This window comes from Cygnus atratus, chromosome 2 (assembly GCF_013377495.2).
Source record: "Cygnus atratus isolate AKBS03 ecotype Queensland, Australia chromosome 2, CAtr_DNAZoo_HiC_assembly, whole genome shotgun sequence".
NCBI lineage: Eukaryota > Metazoa > Chordata > Aves > Anseriformes > Anatidae > Cygnus > Cygnus atratus.
The window spans coordinates 115090567-115109133 of NC_066363.1; the positions used below are offsets into that span (position 1 = coordinate 115090567).

Consider the following 18567-nt stretch of genomic DNA (forward strand, 5'->3'; position numbering starts at 1 on the left):
TAGAAACAATCAACAGATGGGCAAATCAAGTACTTCTTTCTAGATTTTTAGTATCTGTCTCTGGGTTGCTCCAGAGGATGATCACAAATCATCAAGTATGTTTCATCCACAGATTTCACTCAGCAGTATGAATTTGGTGCATACAGTTTACTTTTCTTACTTTTAGAAGCTCAGGCTCTCCCGTGCTTGTGCTTTTTTTCACTTGCATGTTATTTTTGCAGCAGTCTCTACTACCTACCCTGAGCAATTCCAGCTGGGGACTCAGAAGGTGGCTCTGGGATCCGCCCTCCTTGGGGCAGCATGAGTCTAGCCAAGGACTAGTACATCGTACCTCCGCATTTGATGGAGGTTCCTTGCACACAGAAACATTGTGTGCTCATCAGTCTTCCAGTACTTTGGTGCTACCTTTACAGCCTTCTTTCTTCAAAGAGGAAGAGACTTTGCACCTGTGCCAGTGATGGGGTCCCAGCCCAGCAGCAGGCATGGGAGCACCCATGGGCAGCCCCAGGACCCTGCTCCTTCCTCGCTGCTGGCATACCCCACAGAGCATCGTCTTCCACCTGAGTCTTCTCATGAGTGCCAAGGAGGAATTCAGAGCTCTGGGGAGTGCATTTTGTGTACTGCAAAAAGGTAATTAGTGACTTCAGAAGCAGAAGCAAATGACTGTGGTGCTATGTGGTTAAATGGCCAGTCCTGAAGGATTTTTTTTTTGTGTGTGAAAATCAATAGAAGCTGATAGATCAATAGAAGTTTTCTGTATAAAAATGTTTTCTCATGAAACAGCAAGTTTAGCATTATTCAAACAAATTATTCTGTTATTTAAAGGTGTATCTTCATTTCTGTCAAACACTGCTGTTTTGTGCCTGTGTAAAACTAGAGTACTTTTCTCTAAGGAATCAGTTACTTTCTCTGAGCACAATGAATTGTTTTCTAATATTAAAAATTTCAAATGAAAGCCCTCAAGTGGCCGCAGTTGCTTCAGGAAGGCACTAGTGGTGTTTTACCTGGGGGGAAACCCTTTCCATGGCAGCCCTTCCTCTGTGAGAAGAGGCCAGGCTGTTAAAATGAAGCAGTTGGGGTGAAGCTGAATTTTTCCTCCAGGAAAAGGGCTTTATTGCTGTTGTAAATCTTTGCAGTTAAGAAAAATCAAACTTCTCAGTGCTTTAAATGATTATTTCCCTGTGTGTGTGCTGGAGACTGCCCATGAGCTGGTAGGAGAACAGTGGCTCCAAATTTTTTGTGTGAAACTGGCCCTGGTGCAGAAAGCCCCTGAAACAAGACCTAAGCTGGAGGCTTGAGCACTATATAAACCTTTACATGGGACACCTCTGCCCTGGACATGTCTTCCTTTCTTATAGCTGAAGTTACTGGGAGCCAGTAAATGTACAGCCGATCCCAGCAGCTGTGATTCTGCTGAATAAAACAGAGTTTCAATGAGCTTGTGCAGACATGAGTGGTCCTTCAGCTGAGAGATGAGGGCTGTACGGGGACTGGCCAGAAGGCTGGGCTGTGGACACAGCTCTGTACTCCTGTCTGCCACAGCTCTTAAAACAATATTAGTCTTCTGGAGATAGTAGATAGATAATCTCTGTCCTATGATAATGCGCAGTCGTATAGAGATGTTTACAGTCGGTACTTAGTAAAGTACTTAAGCATGTATTTAAACACACTGCTGAACATCAGTGTGATTAATACTTTGCTGAATTAGAGATATGACACGAATACATTTTTCTGGTGTTGTAATTTTTCATTATATACGCTTATAAGCTGGTCATAAGGATTTTCTTTCAGTTTTGCATCCAGCAAACGAGTTAATTTGGGAGTCAAATTGTGTCTTAGTTATGCCTGCACAACGCCCTTCACATGCATGAGGGCAGAAAACTGCTCCATGACCTTTAATTGGACTTTTCTGTTACTCTTTAACAATTCATCTACAAAAAAAAAATCTGGTTCTTTCTCATCTGGCAACTGTTCGGTATTCCTTTAATGTTACTGCCATCAGAAAAGTATATTTTTACATATGGTGTATGTTCTTGTTAAGGCTGTGCACATACAGCAGCTATAATTCCTGACCGGTAAGCAAGCAGCTGCTGGTGAGTAAAGATTAGACCCATACGTTCTGTTCTTATGTGTGTAAAACTGGGGGGAGAAATGTGGCTAGTACATCACTTACCATGGTAATTCAATTAAAATCTATTTTAATGATTTCTATTAACATCATTTGCTGAGCCTCCCCACCTGAAAGTGAAGAGATGAAGTGCAGCTCTTTTTTCACTTCATCCTTTCTTGCTTAACCCAAGGAAGAGTATTTACCATCTCCTAGTTTCAACTTTTGGAGTCAAACCTTCTGTGTTTTTTGTTTTAAGTTGAAACTGAAAGCATTGGCCTACCAATTTACATTAAGATGCTGGTTATTGTCATCTCTGCAAAACAGTTGCTTCGCTCACATTTATGTAGCTTTTAAACACAGGAAACCAAGCTCGATTTATTTAATCGTGTTGGCTCCTGCCACGTGCCATGCTATGGACAAGGCCACCCCATGTTGGGCTCTTTCCACTTGCCTCCCTAAGTAGGCCGCGCATCCACAAACACTCTCGTTACATGACATACTGCATTCAACACTGTGTCTTGGTGCCTATAAATAGAGACCTCTCAGGGAGACCGTGACAGCAGCCTCCCACCCTGTCACACATAGACTTAAGATGTTTCCTGAAAGCAGTGAAATGTCTTAGGGCAGCCCTGGAGGAGACCCAGGTGGAGGGTAGGTATGAGCACCCCCAACAGCAGAGCCCAAGGTCCTAAGCCAAGGCCCCTGAGAAGTCAACCCAGTGATTCTCCAGGGCAGCTCTTGAGGGAACTGAAGCCACAACAAACTTTTATTTTTTTATTATTTTTTATTTTTTTTACCCCTGGGAGTGATCTCTTCACTAGCAGATGAGGCACAGCTATGGGGCAATGCAGGGTAGCTCATACTACACCTGCCCTTGTTGCTCCTGCTCAGCGCATACTGGAGGGCATCACTTGTCTAGATAGTCAGAAAGGCGTATTTTAAAAACATTAATTCATTTTCCCCAAAAGGTTGAGGCTAGGCCAGGATTTGCACCTTTCCCAGTGCTCAGTCTTGTTTTAAGCAATGGGATTTCCACCATTTCCCGTGGGGGATTATTCCACAACCTAATAGATCTCAATGTCAGGAAGTTTTTTCCAGATACTCAGCCATAATTCATATCCATGAATTATGAGCTACTGTCGACATCACACCCATTGAGGCATTCCTAGAGCCTGCTTCATTTAAAATTATATGCTCTAGTTATGCAGGGTTTCTGTGTACTAGGGCAAAATGCTTTTTCTGCAGGTTAATTCATTACTATTCAATTTGTTAACACTTTTTTTGCTCAGTGTGAACAGTCATTTTGCAGTTGCGTACCCTATAGTAGCACAATCTCCATTTGGGAATAGAATCACAATATATAAATATGACAAAACAACATACCAAAAACCATCTCTGTAAAGACATATTAGTCTGTTCCTGCAGATACTTACTCCAGCATTCAGTTAAATGAAAGCAGTAGCTCATACAACACCTGGTATGAGACAGAAAGCTTAGAAAAAAACCCCCACAAGTCCATAATAAATTTTATTTCTGTCCTTAACAGAGGGAAGGTACGGGGTGGGGAAGGGAGGAGGGAAGGCAGGAGGGATGAGGAAGGGAAGGAAGAAAGGAATTTAATCCACCTGTGAAAAAAATAGAGGAAAATTGAAAAGAGAATGACTTCCTACAAACAGTAAGCCACCACAATGCAACTGGAACATACAACAGTGAAAACAATAAAGTTGAGGATGCAAAATGTGCACCTCTTCCCATTAATACCAGCTATGAAACTGAGAAAGCTAAGGCAGGTTTCTGAAATCTGTATTGCAAAAAAATGTGTACAAAACTTCTTGGAAGGACTCTGCCTTTTCTTTTAGGAACATTTGAAAGGAGAAAATTTGTAAAGCATGTATCTATTTCTCAGAAAGTCAGAGGATTTCTATGCGAATTGTTTATGATTATATTTTGCCCAGCAAGTGGTGCTTTTGCCATCCTGTTTGCAACCCATTTGTACATAAATAAAATGTCACATTAGATACCAGAAAAGGGATTGCTTTCTAAAGTAAGCAAATAGGAACATACCAGAGTTCATTTTCATCTCCATACATGCCTAGCTCCCATTAATGCTACATAAATCCCAGTGAAACTAGATGAGAATAAACTCATAAATTTTACCTGAAATCATCTGAGAAACAGAAAGCCATGTTTGCAGAGAGCTCTAAATTCACACAATGCCACACAATTTTGCATGGTAGCTGTTCCAGATATCTCATTTTTTAGAGACAGTGGCCTAATAGCTTTAAGGGACATACATAGTGCTGTGTGAACATTTTTGGTGATAGTTCCTCACAGTACAAATTACGTGACCTTACTGAAATCTTTATCTAGCCAAATGGGGTACTCTTTGGACAGAGGACAGGACTGCATAGCTTCCAATCTCTACTCTACCTGGACCACGGCATGTGCATCTACAGCAGACACAAAATGCCCACAGGCTAAGATAACTTGAAATGCTGCAGATCCTTTAGGACTGCATTAAGCCCAGGTAACCATGCTGTGCTGCCCACCTGGGTTTACTGGTAAAGGCATGGTAACTTGTTATTTGTATCTGTGTTTCTGGTCTACAGCTAGCTTTGCACAAACTGTGGTCAAAGCTCTCTCTGGTGGGGCTGTGAAATACCCATTGGAACATATTTGAGGGACTCAAGTTAAAAAAATTGTGCCGTCTTGGGCAAGGCAGGAACTTGAACCTCAGTTGGCTGCCTCTACCCTGCCCCACAAGAAGTGTTGATGTGAGACAGGACGTTCTGATACAATTCTGGTTTTGCAAATAAATAAATAAAGGAAGGAATTTGTTTTCATTTTACTTTGGAGCTCGTCGTAGAAGTTGTTGCAAAATGGAACTGTCATCCTCAAGCCATCTGTAAAGATGGGTAACTCAAGTTGAAAGATGAGGTAGAAAAAGCTAAGTTCTGTGATCCAGGAGAAAGGTTTTGAGTCAAAGGTTTTGATTTACTTGCAAGGATAAAGCAGGGAGCAACATCTCCAGGTATCAGCAGCTTTCTTTGTAAGACATCCCCACAGAAGCTTGACATCAGCATCTACTGTGGAAATGGCACAGATCATTTGATAATTCATGTTGTCTTACACCTGCCACCTTCTAACTTCGAGACACACACCTCATCTCTGCACTGTCTCAATCCCCTGCCTAAGGATGTTTTGGAACAGGGTTGTGTCCTGTTCTTCTGTCCCAGTCAGGTTTTCAGCCACAAATGGTCCTGGCTGAGCACAAACAGCGAACAGGACATTCAGGTCACACTTCTGGACTCTGCCTGAAAATAACTGCTGGTGGAGTTTCTGAGGATGAAGATGAGTAGATTCGGGCATGCTTGTGTATACAAAAGAAAATAAACATCTTGGAAGGCATCTTTGTATATGCAAAAGAAAATGAAGTATTTCATATATCCATGTTTCCAGAAAGGTAGGTGTTTAGAAATCTGTAATAGAGTGCAGAAAGCAGCCAACAGAAGCTGAAAGACTGTTGAGAGCTTTAGCACAGACTTAATCTGGTCTAAATAAGACTTGATAATCTTAATAAGACTAGCTGTTTCAAAGATATTTTGTAGAAAAATATATAGTGTCTAGGAATATAGGAAGAGAAAGATATCCACTGCCTATGATACACCAGATACACCACCACCACGCCTATAAATAAGGGGGGATATGCAGAAAAATCTGCTTTATGAATAAGCAGAAAGACTTACTTTAAATTTTACAAAAAAAAAAAAAGTGAATAATTTATATTAGCCCTTCATTCCCTGAGGGTTTCAGCTAAAAGAACGCAAAATGAAGTTAACAGATTGCTTGGTCAAGCCAAGCACAGAAAACGGAAGTTATCACAAGATACACAGTCAAAAAAACACCTGTGTAAAAGCAGAAGCTAACAACATTGTAATAAAAAAGAAAAATACACAGAAAAAGGGTTAACATTTCTAGAAAGTTATGTCAAATGGTACTGCACAAGAAAATAATATTTAACAAATGCAGCATTCATTGTGAGAACATGCTACATTTTCACTCATTTTTAAAGCTCTGTCTTGCTCTTAGATACGCAGGCATGCATCATTAATGGCACTTGCATGGTTGAATTCCCATGCATCATCCTCAGAACAGGAATTGCGGCTAACCTCTAGTATGTCACATGCAAAATATATTCTTTACTAAATTTCTGCTTCTCACCACTATGCTCTCACTTCTCCATACGTGAAAATCATATGTCTTATTGGCAGTGCGTCTGATCACATTGAATAAATCTCCTAAATCCAGGCTTAAAGTTGGATAGTTGTACCAGTCAGTCAACTTTGTGACCTTATTTCCTGTTTTTTAACTTTTTAAAAGGGGATAAATATAGGGACAGAAAATACAGATGGAATTTATGTTTAAAATTAGCTTTTAATGCAATCAGTGCATCTAAAAAGTAGAACAAATATGAGCATGTGCATATGTGTATACGTACTTGCACAGCTTCTACACATACCTGCCACGTTTATTAAATCTGTCTAGTAGGTAATATCAAGACTTCTTCTGCCTTAGTAATATGCTAATGCTTGCTCAAGCTTTTCAATACAGTGCTGAAACCATCCTTGACACAGCACTGAAGGAGAAGCTGCAGCATTCCAGACTCCTGCATTAATGGAGTAAGCGGGGGGAAATTTATTAGGGCTGCCAAGAACTGTTCATCAAGACACATTTTTGACTAACATAAGTGTGTACTATTTTCATAGGTGACAAAAAAGGGTGAAGAGATTGTAACTGGCATATGTCAAGAGATTTAACCAGTCCATCTGACTCAACTCACTTTTTGCAAATACCACTTCTTTTACTCAGTTTGCCTATTGATTAGAGGCAAATTGAAGGAGGAAACTCCATCTTCTAACACACTAACCTTCTTTTAAAAAGTAAAACTTCTACAGTGGATGAATTTCATACTTAAAAGAGGTAAACATTTCCAAAGCCAAAATATGTGCTAGGCATCTAGTGTTACTTAAACTGACATTTATGCTTTTGAAAATGTCTCCCAAGAACCTCTGATGTACGCATATAAATCATACTGTCTGTCTTGTAGTTAACCAACTTGGAAAAGAAAATACTGAGGAGTTTTTAGGGAAAACTGGTTAAAGCACTCAAACACAGGAAGGACTAAGGAACTCTTAGCGGTGCCAAAGCCGTTTCAGGAAAACAGCAGAGCAAAGGTTTTGTAATGAACTTGTCCAGGAAGGACAGGGCATCATTCTGTATAGGAATAGCTGACACAACCAGGTGTTACAGAATTGCCAGAGGAAGCAGGAAAGAAGAAAATACCGCCTATCCCTGCAGAAATGATTGGGATGGGAAGGGAGTGACCCAGGTTTTCTGATGCTAGTACATGAATCAAACCATTTTACCTTTCTTTCATGTGACTTCTGTGTGGGTAAAATGTGTAAGAAATAATGCTTCTGCAGCTCTGAAAGGTTTTGTAGAAGAACCAGTACGTGTAAGTGCTGTTTGACATTCAAAATGTTGTTACTGAAGATGAAGGACTGTTGTCCAGGAGGTTGCACTGTCACAGAACGCATTCATGGGAAATTTGAAAAGTCAAAAGGACAGAAGCAAAAATAATGTTGTATACAGGTAAGACTACCTGAAGTGAGGACTGCCTTGTGTAAAAATGGAAACACAGCTAACCTGGGGAAGGAAGATGGACCACCTTTGTGAGGGCATCATGCATGAAAAGGTTACTGGCTACTTGTTAAGATCAGTCAGAGGAAGACAAAGCAACTGACAACTCCTTGATACTACGTGGTTGCTGCTGGCATGGAAAGAGGTGGAGAAGGAAACTGAAGTGCTTGATTCATTGTTTGTCCTTACACATTGACCAAACACAGCAGACTGAAATAAACCTAGTAAAAAGCAGGGAGTTCACAAAATTCAAGATGATTAAAATAAGATTATGGGATAACTAGGAAAGGAAGTAACCAGAAGTGAGTGCTGGTTATTTTGACAAAACTCTTCGGTTTGGTGACCTTCAAGACATTTCCCTGTCTTTCCTAACCAAATGTGTCACCTATGTTATACTTTTCATTGGAAGATGCCAATGGCTTTTACATTAGTTTAAAATCCAAATCTAATGCACTACCTAAGCATAAATACATTATCGCCTATAAATATATTTACCATTATTTTAATGCTTATTGAATCCTCTTCATGGTTTACACAGATGATGAGGTTATCTAGGGAGGTTAAGGAATGTTACAATTAGCATCTTCTTAAAAAATAAAGTACTGATATGGAAGAAAGAACTGCTGCAGCTTCACATGATGAACGTGCCGTGTAAGAGTTCAGTAACATTTCCAAGCGTTTTACCCCTTTGTGCTTTACATAGAAAAAAAAGTTCTGCATTGAGAGGAAGATTCACTGTATACCTAAAAATCTGTAAGAGACAATTTCTCTCCTACTTAACACTTATAATCAGACAGATGGATACATTGCGATGGAAAAAATACCAAAAAAAAAAAAACCTAAAACAATGACTGCATCATTTTTATTTATTTCTTTCATTCTCTGTTCAGGTAGCAAGAAATCTAATTCCAGTTGGATCAGTCTCTTGTGATATTTTTTTCTTTCATTTAATATATTTTTAAATGCTCAGAGGCATTATGACAGAAAAGCATGTATTTTTTGCCCTGGTTTATACCCATCATCTTTACCATTACAACAAGACAAAAGCATTAAAGTAAAATTAATCATGTCAGAAGATTTTAGCAAAAAACAAGGGAGACCATGCATAAAGCATCGCTTTGTCTAGTGTGAAGTCACGCTCTGATTAAAAACATATAATGAAAGTGAAAGTAATACATCATTGCCTTAGCAGTAGGGTTTTTGGGAGAGCTATGCAATTCTGAGCACAAAAAATCTTTATAGGCTCTGAATTTTGAAACTTGCAAAGATTATAGAATAATTCTAACAAACATTGTTTCACTTCTTTCAAGTTTAATTAATCTTAAATGTTGTAGGTAAAGCAAACAACCAAAGGAGCTCCATGATTAAACAAGGATTCCTATCAGAACCGTAGCTCAAAATTAAAAGAGAAGTAGCAGTAGCTGGTTCTGGCCAGGGAGGTATGAGGTTGTGACACGGGGACCCCCAAACAGTTCCAAATCCAGTAAGTAGTTATGAGGACTGCGAAACATCATGGAATAATGAAAATCCCTTAACAGAGCAGAACTTTCACTGTTAATAAGGACCCATCAGCTTCAGTTTGTGTCACTGCCAGTAGCAGCCTGGTGCTGTTATGTGACATAGGTAGCACCCAGTTAAAAAATGAACCTGGGGTTGTGTATGTGTAAGCAAGACTGAAAAGAAATCACGCAGTAAAGAGCTGTTCACTCTACTTGGCCATACAGTCTATAAAATTCTCTACTTTGCTCAGGCATGACTGTGCAGTAAGAAATGTTTCAACTTGTACAGCGATGTGCACCTTATGAGTCTTAGGTTAGGACTGTGACCCCATCAAATAAAATTAGGCTTGTGAAATGCCACTTGCTTTCTCCTTTTTTTTTTTTTTTTTTTTAATTCTGTCTCTATCTTTTGTTGCCAACGTAGAAAAAATAACTCCATGAGAAACACCAGACAGGAAAAATACACAGTAATACTAGACTGTGAAAAATCTACTGATCCCCTGAGCCATAGCATTCTTGCCTACAGATGATGGCATTAAAAAATTGGAAATGGGTGCGTGCTTCCCCTCCTCTTCTGGATCTATGAACAAGGCAAGTTGTTTTCCTGATTCCTTTAGAATTACTCCCATTAGTATTGATGCATTTGGTGCTTTGGGTAGCCAGGCAGAGAGAGGTGGGCAGTATCCCCTGCCAATGGATCTAGTCTCGTAGTGGGAACAAAATGAGATTGCTACTCTCCTGAGTTGTCATATTCAATAGCTTGTGCTGTTCCACCTGCAATCGTCTTCACGGCTCCAAGTACAGAGCCACAGCTTACATGGAGGCAGTAGCTCTGGTGGCTGATGTTCTCGTGTTCCCTGTGCATCGCACAAGAGAGGACACAGAGCCCTAAGCAAATGAGCCACTCTCATTTCAACAGCCACCATCCACACAGAGAAGAAAGGAAAAAACACAATAGGCAAGCAGCTCCCTTTCACACTAGTTTGCAGACCTTGCTGAGTACCTTCTGGAGCTCCTCTCAGTGGAGAGTGACAAGAGGAGCCGAATCTCCTCCTCAGTGGCTCTGCTCCTGCACACAGGACTAAGTTTGCGAGCTTTTTTCCTGCTTTCACTATCCCCAAGTGCCACTGGCACAGAGAGCAGAACATGAGTAATTCAGATGGAAGACAAAACATTTGCTAGTACAGGAGGAAATGAAATGCACCTCAGGTGATAATGAGATAGGAACACCCTGCAGTACCAGACTGTAAGGACTTCTTTTCATCACAGAGCCTCACCAGCAGGACATGGCTTTTACATGGCTTTCCCTGTTCACCAGGAGGAAATTCCTCACTTACCATGATGAGTGGGGAGTGATCTGCAACCTCAGGACCAACAGCACTAAACAAGTGAAAAACAAACAGAAAAAAACTCTCCCTCCCTCACTGCTGACTGTAGGATAAAAACAGATCAATTACTTTCCAAAACTGTTGACTGGGACAGAGCTAACAGTCAAAGGATAAAGGGTGGACATAAATGTACTTCTTCCTAAATTGCAAACAAGTACATCAAAACCAAAGATAGCACAATGTCCCCAAATTCCCACATATCAACTAAATGTCATAGTATGTAGATTTAATACCAGGAGTGCACTGTACTATTACCAGGCTATACTGTGACTAGGTTGTAGTCGTCCCTAAAACAGCTCTATCACAGTTCATATCTTTAAATCCAAGCACTCCTACACTACAGAGTCATTCGATGTCTCACGGAAAGGACAGGACAAAAGTTCTATGCCAACTAATCCCCACTTCCCATCCTCCTTTATGGTAAGTTAGAAAATAAAGCAGGAGAATACAAAATCTGCGTACTTGAAACTCTTAATTCATCTTAAAAACAAAACAAAACAACAACAACAAAAAAACTATTACTACTATTTGGCAAATAGCAGTATTTTCCAGCAAATCATGCTTGTTAACATTGTGTTAACATTGAGTCTTTTTCACTGTGAGAAGACATGCATTCTCCGCAGTGTATCTACAATCCTAGCCCAGGCCAATAGGGCATCCCTTCCTAGATGTTTTTGTAAAAACATAATTGTTTGTGTCACGAGAGGGCTGTGTATTTTACAGTCATTGTCTCAGCCAAGACTGAAACAGATCCAGGGCTGAGCAACAAGTGCTTGAACACAAGCTAGCTAGGACTGCAGCAGATGCAGCACCTTTTAATAATAGCACAGAAAGTATCGTACAAAAAAACAGGATGGAAAGAGAATTGTTGTTTACTATCTGTTACAGTAAACCAGGAAAGACTGCATTATTTTGATAAAATTATACAAAATGGTTCGCAAACACCTTTTAACACCACCATAAATGGTTGTGTTATTCAAATACTAGCTATGAATTCAAGTCAGTATTTTTAACCACAACATTTAGGTATCACGCTTCCAGGTACATTTTCCCAAAGTTTTGGAGATAGCATCACATTGTAAGTAACCAAGAACTGAATAAATTTCATTCTCACAAAATCTTACATATCTGTAGATATCTAATTCAGAATAAAGTTATTTCTTTAATTCAGTGGAGGGCTCAGGTCTTGAAGCAAGAGTTCCATTTCTCCTATCAGGGTGAGCCACTGGATTAGACACAACAAATTCAAAACTACAAAACACTTTGGTCCTACATAGTATCACTGATTTTTCACTGACCATTTTTAGAATTGTCTTACAGTAGTTACATAGTTAAGTATCCTATTTCATGATTCTGAAAAATGTGAAGTGTAGCATATCCCACAGTATAGATGTTGTAGACATTTCTAATAGTTCATACAACCTTTTATAATTGCCTTTCTTACATAATGCCCTCAACTATTAATCCAGGCATCTAAATCAAGGAAGTCTTTATGTTAAAGCATTTTCAGAAAGGCTCCTAAATTTTCCGTGGGAGAAGGGAATTTGCAGAGGCATATTTTAAGTCCTGCATCACACCAGTCTTTTTAATTCTTTTTCATCCTAACCTGTTTATATAACGTAAAGGTGGATGCATCCTGTCAAAAGGTTTGAGATAAGTGATGAAGAACAGAATTCTGTAAAAGGTATTTTATTGGGAAAAAAAAGGAGGTCTATCAGAAAATCCAAGTTTTACCAGTTGTCCAGTTTTAGAAGTATGGCTTTGATTTATGGATCAAAATTGCTCATTTATTATTTTATCTATACTGCTTTGGGCAATTTTGACAGTTAAAATTTAGTTTTATTGACCAAGGCAGCCAGTTTAGCCACAAGGGGACTAATGCACACATAGGCTGCTGCACTCAAGAAGCTATGATTTGATTCCATGACCAAGTTAGACTGGGAATCGCAACCAACACAACACTAAGTTCCAAATCTCAGTGCTCAAGGCAAAATACTTGCTCTAAAACACAACCAGCCTGTAAAAGAAGGTGGGAAGGAATTTTGTGATAAAAGCCTCCATGCACTGTTTCCTGTAGCTGACATATTCCAGCAATGCTTCTGTCAGTAGTGGATTCTAAGCAGCAGAGAAGAAACCTTTCTTTAATGACTGTGGACAACAGATAAAGCTGGAAGAAGGAAATGAAGATGCAGAGGAGAATTGAAGATGTGCTCTATCTAGTACGATGGCTTACCACAGATCTGACAGAGAAAACGGTCCAAGAATTGTATTTTTTTTTTCCTAAACTAGATTTTATTCACATATACATAAACATGCATGTATTCATGTTGCAGGATGAAAGACTTACAAGTTTACTTAAAAAACTTACTGGAATGATTTTAAGCCAATGTTAATTTAGGCCTATCCTATTATAAAATTAGCATCTTCTGCAATCTCAATTTATTGCTCCATTGTGAAGCCCCTTGTGATACATAAACAAATCTCTGAAGAGAAACAAATCAATAAAGTGTCTAATTTGATTAACCATGTTTTTAAATTCATCAAGACAACTGCACAAAAATAAACCACTTACTTGTCAGTATTTTCCACGTCTTCTTTTCATCATCATAATACTGAACCAAATTGCTGGGTAGCCGATCAGGTCCGGGAGGCAATCCTCCAACCAATAACAGCATTTTCTTATTGGAACGAATTCTTCACCCAAAACAAGAGGAAAGATGAACAACCACATTACTGAAGAGTATTTTTAGTGGCAACAAAATCATAACCATCAAAAGAATGTTCACTGCTTGCAGTTTTCTATTTCATTTTTTGTGTTTCTTTCCCCAATCGTATCTTAACAATTTTTTGAACCAAGCAGAAAAATGATCAGAAAAGCTGCATATCTCTCTACTCACGGAATAATAAGCTTCCTTTATGCAATTTGTTAGAGGTTCATTCTAGAACGACCTTTTTCTTATATTATCCCTTTAAATCATCACTCTTTACAGCTGAATACACATGAAATGCTCTGGAGTTGTACTAAGGTTAAGCATTAAAGTTGCATGTCAAAAATCGTATTAGTCAAAATCATTATTATAAGCCATTCTACACTCAAAGAACCTTGAAAAAATTAAGGTTATGCAGAGAGTTTGTGAGCCAACTCTTTAATCACATGCTGAACTTCGGATACGTAGTTTAGCACAATTAGCAGCACTGGGCTAACGGTTATGGGTTAAATGCTCCTTACAAGCACTTTTGTTTGTTTAATTTAGTCCAGGCTCTTGCTTTCTCTCTCCCCCACCTCTCCCCCCCTTTCCCGTGCTCTCCCCCTGTGCACCACTGGCTATAGCAACACCAATTGGTAAAAATGAGACTGTGATGTTGTTGTGAGCCTCCCCAGAGTGGAGCCCTGCCAATGCTTGCCACTGATCCAGCGGCATGAACCTGCTCAACTGTGCAAAGTCACTCTAATTCCCTCCCTCTGTTTTTCTACCTTCTCCCCCAGGGGGCAACCACTGAAAGGAGTGACTACCCACCCATCAAGAGCTGGCAATTCGCTGCTATTAACCGTGACCGTGATTCCCAATCTGCCTGGCAGTTCTTAAGAACAGGACTGCAATGTCTCATATGCAGTAAAAGCGGTTATCTGCACCCTGGCCTCCAACACTCTACCTGATGAATGTGCGATTTCTTCGCAACATTAAGGGATTGAGCACAATTGGAAGCAAAAAGGGGAGGGCAGGCCCAGACCCCCGGATGAGTCCCGGTGCTTTAATAGTCACTTCACATACAATTGAACTTCCATCAGTAATACTAAGCTCCAGAGTGGTAACACTGAAATAAAGGTCTACGCTCAAAGCGTTCCTGCTGTGTAGGAAGGTGTCGTAGCCTGGAAAATTTGCACCAGTATGAATGAACGTGCAGGAGGACCGTGCATTTGGTGGAAAGCACCCTTGCCAAACACCAATGTTTTCCCAGTCAGAGCAACATCGTGATCTGTACCTCAGTCTGTAGGAAACCCTCCTGGTCAAAAAAAAAGCTGGAGAAGGCCACTGAGCAGAGCCATGAGCACAGCCTTGTGCGGTGCCTGGGCGCTGCAGTCTCAGCAACGCACTCGGGAGAGGATGCTCGGCCGCTGAGACAAGCCAGCGGCTCAGCGCCACTTACTGCCGAGAAAGAGCGCCAGCAACAGACTAATCCACATCTGTACAAGCACCAAAATGAACTGAGTTGTGCTTTAGAGGTGCACAGCCACCCAAAATGAACTTAATTCAGGAAGGGAGCACGCAGCTCAATACCTGACCCAGACGATGCTGAGGAATGAAACCTTTCAAATGGCTCTGCAAAGGACAGCAACAGACTGCAGCTCCATCTATCACAAGGATGGCCAGGGAATTCTCTGGCAGACGGCCTTGTTTGTTTTTAAACGAATTTAGGACTCACGGAAGGTCCCGAACTGACGGCGGGGGAAGTGGCGGCTCTCGCGTGGCGGGCGGGCGTCACGCCGCACGGGCAGTGGCACTGCAGTGCTCTCCCACGCTGTCCCCGCGCCTCGCCCCCAGCTTGTGGGGAGCCCCTGCAGCCCTTCAGCCTTCCTGACAAGCCAGCCTCTGACCTCTGTACTAAAGCTGCTACTTGCTGTCAGATGATGACTGTTACCTGCCCACCAGACTATGTCTGGGTATGGGATCGGGAGCTGTCTCGCGATCGCTGTCAGCACGGACTCGACGCGGTGAGACCAAGCTCTGGGGAAAGCTTTCACAAACACTGCCAGCCTCTTGAAACGTTCAATCTCCCCAGTAAAGTTTTTAATGAGAGAGCATTTGATAAAAACTACGCAACGCAGGAGCATGATAAACTCTTTTTGGTACAAGTTAGGGATGACTGCACATGTAACAAGTGGCAGAGCAAACCAGGGCCATAACTCAGTTATGCATGGCCATCCCTAACGATAGAGAATAAATTGTTTATTCCAACCCCCTTGTGTTGTACATTATATCACAATCAACTCCCTGTGTATTGAAAAATCCAGAATGCCCTTGCAAGGTTTACTTGATAAAGGAGTTTATTTTGATTTTCATCTTTCATCTGTGAAACTCCCTTCTAACTCCAAAGCACTGTGAAAAAACAATGAATGGCCAAGGCTCAATAGTTAAGGTGAAGAATGAAATGTCAGATGTAACTCTGAGTTTCCAGACTTTGGCAGCTGCAACTATCCTTAACATTACTTCCTCAGCTAAACAATCTGAGAATCTGCTATGCCCTGAGAAGGACTGGCACTGCTATATGGGATCGTTTAGAAATATTTAATATTTTTTCAGTATTTTACATGGGAAGTAGCACGAACAGAAGTCCTTAATTAAAGTTTAATATGAAATTAATAGCTAGCATAGTCTCTACCAAAAGCACCGGGAATTCTCACATTATGAACAAGAGATGAGTTGTCTCACTGAGAAACGTACAGTATCTGACTAATCTACATTGAGAGCTTTTCCAGTGAGCCACGTAAAGATAATACGGTGACAAGATATGCATGTTTTAAATTGATGTATTTCCTTGGAGACAATTCTGCTTTTTAAGTTTTGGTGTGAATCCCCACACTTTAGGTTTTGAAATAAAAATTTCTCTACTCTATTACATTGCATTGCATCTGTGTTTGATATCACACTGAGCAGTCCTGTTAAATCTTAACATACATTTAACACACATATTAAAATAGGAAAGACATGGAAACGATCACTGCTTATATGCAGAAGCCTTTTCCAAACATTAATAAAAAATGTAATTCAGTGAAACACTAAGATAAATGCAGAACTAGAAAATACGTGTAAGGTAAAGTTTCTCCCTTCCTGCATTATTACATATTTGCTATTTGGATACCTCAATATTACCCCATCAAACACTTGCTGTTGTATCTGAAACAGTCTCTTTTCATAGTCCTTACTTCACAGCGTAATACACTGCTTGGTCACATACTGCGGTTCACAGTGTCCCTAGCAAGGCTATTATGATCATCTTGTGTTCAATTAACAGTAGCAGGTCTCAGTCAGGGAAGGCTAAAATAATGTTAACCATGAACAGGAAGGCTGATGTCACACAAAAAGCTGAGAAAAACTTACCAATGTCTTATCCCCAAAGTATCTCTTCTACCAAGAATGCAAAACTCTACTTCTCATTGAGGTACATACACGTTATTATTCTGCACACACTTTGCAGTTTTTGTTCTGCAAAGATTTTAGAACACTTAATTCACCTTAATTAAGTTTCTGGGTACCGCACGCAGTATGAAATTTGTCTACTTACAAGGCTGTAAAACAAAATATATTTTAAAGTCAACATTCTCCAACTTGTATGGTTTCATTAAAGCACACAAACCTAGGAATCTGAGAACTCAGATAAGTGACTTTGCTGTCAGAGATGTTGAATGCCCATCAACATACCTAAATGCTGCTGATTTCCAAGGTCACAGGAGATGTGCATCAGCTCTAAAATTCAGGTCACTTATTCTACAGTCTAAACTAACTGCAAATACACTGGACAAAATGCTGAGCCCAAGGGAATTTATCATCTTATGAAGAATCAGTAGAAAAGACAGTGACAGATCTCAATAATCCTGATAGCCTTGTCCACCCAAAGCTCTTTTGCAACCTTGATAGCTTCATGTTAATGGAAAACGCATTAATGGGAAATATTCTTCTTGTACATTGTTTTTCTTTATTAGCATATCCATCAATCTTGCACTGATGGGTTTTCCTCATCTAGGCACTTAGTAGAAGTTCATTCTGCAAAGGCAGGCAACTAAACAAGCCCCACCCATGACAGCTTTGCTCCAGATTCTTTCAGTTTTTTAAACAATGCAGCAAAGCTCCCCTTTCTGCATTGGTGCCTGCACAGAGAATAGAACACAAGAGAATAAAATGAAGAATGGCAATCTGTGGTCCTTCATTCATTCTGTGTAGTGCTACATCAGAAAGAAAACCGCATCTTAGACATAAAGGTGATACTGGTAATCCATGAAAAAAATGAAGACTATTCCAAGTCTAATTTCCTCTTAACTCAGGACTACAGTCAAATACCTGGACATGCTCTTTGAATATAGACTGTCACCATGGCTTGAGCCAGGTGGCTCTTTGGACCAGGAAACTCGCATACATGGGTTGCCTCGCTCCTGTTTGAGCTCTGATCTTTCATGCAGCAGAGCCAAACCAAACTTCAGATGTTTTCTCGTTGAACTGGGACCCGAGTGCAACTGCCAAAAGACCAGCTCAGATTCAGCAAGACCACATGAATGGGTGGTGAATTTAAAGCACACCCACAAATCTCAGCAGGCCAAAGGATTTGAGAAACTGGAAGATAACACATTGTGATACTGTCAAAACAAGTAGCAAGAACCTCAGAAAAACTGGCCTGTGTTAGTATGCAGAAACAAAGTATTGCAGTAATGTTTGGAAACCAAGCTCAACATAATAAACAGATAAATAAACAGTCCTTAGCATTTCGGTTACCGACCTTTTGTGTGTTAACACTAAAGGCTTAATATAACCTTCAGAAACCAGGATGGTCCTCTGCAAAATTTTTCTTCCAAAAAGGCCTCTGAAGGAGTTTTGTGTCCAACAAAAATATAATGGACAAGCCAGTCACTGTCTGCAAATCTGAACTGATGATGCAGGCATGCATTTACCCGTGACTGAAGAAACTGTTTTGCCATCACAGAACATGTTATGAGATCTTTAGCAATTATCTTCCTCACTCCTGGGTAGGCATTTCAGTACAACAACAGCATCTTATGAAAACTGCTTCTTTCAATGGATTTTGGCTTCTGCAGTTGACTGCAAAGATAGCCATGATTAGCAACACATGTTTAATAGACAGAAAATATCATTATCCA

At 40.2% G+C, this 18567-nt stretch overlaps 1 protein-coding gene across 1 annotated transcript in view; it reads right to left on the reverse strand.

Annotated features, from left to right (window-relative positions):
• KLHL14 (kelch like family member 14) overlaps positions 1-18567 on the reverse strand; it is a 61501-nt gene that overhangs the window by 31847 nt on the left and 11087 nt on the right. Inside the window, exon 2 of the mRNA XM_035553136.1 lies at positions 13270-13391. Coding sequence (XP_035409029.1) covers positions 13270-13391 — 122 coding nt within the window. The remainder of the gene's footprint in view (positions 1-13269; positions 13392-18567) is intronic.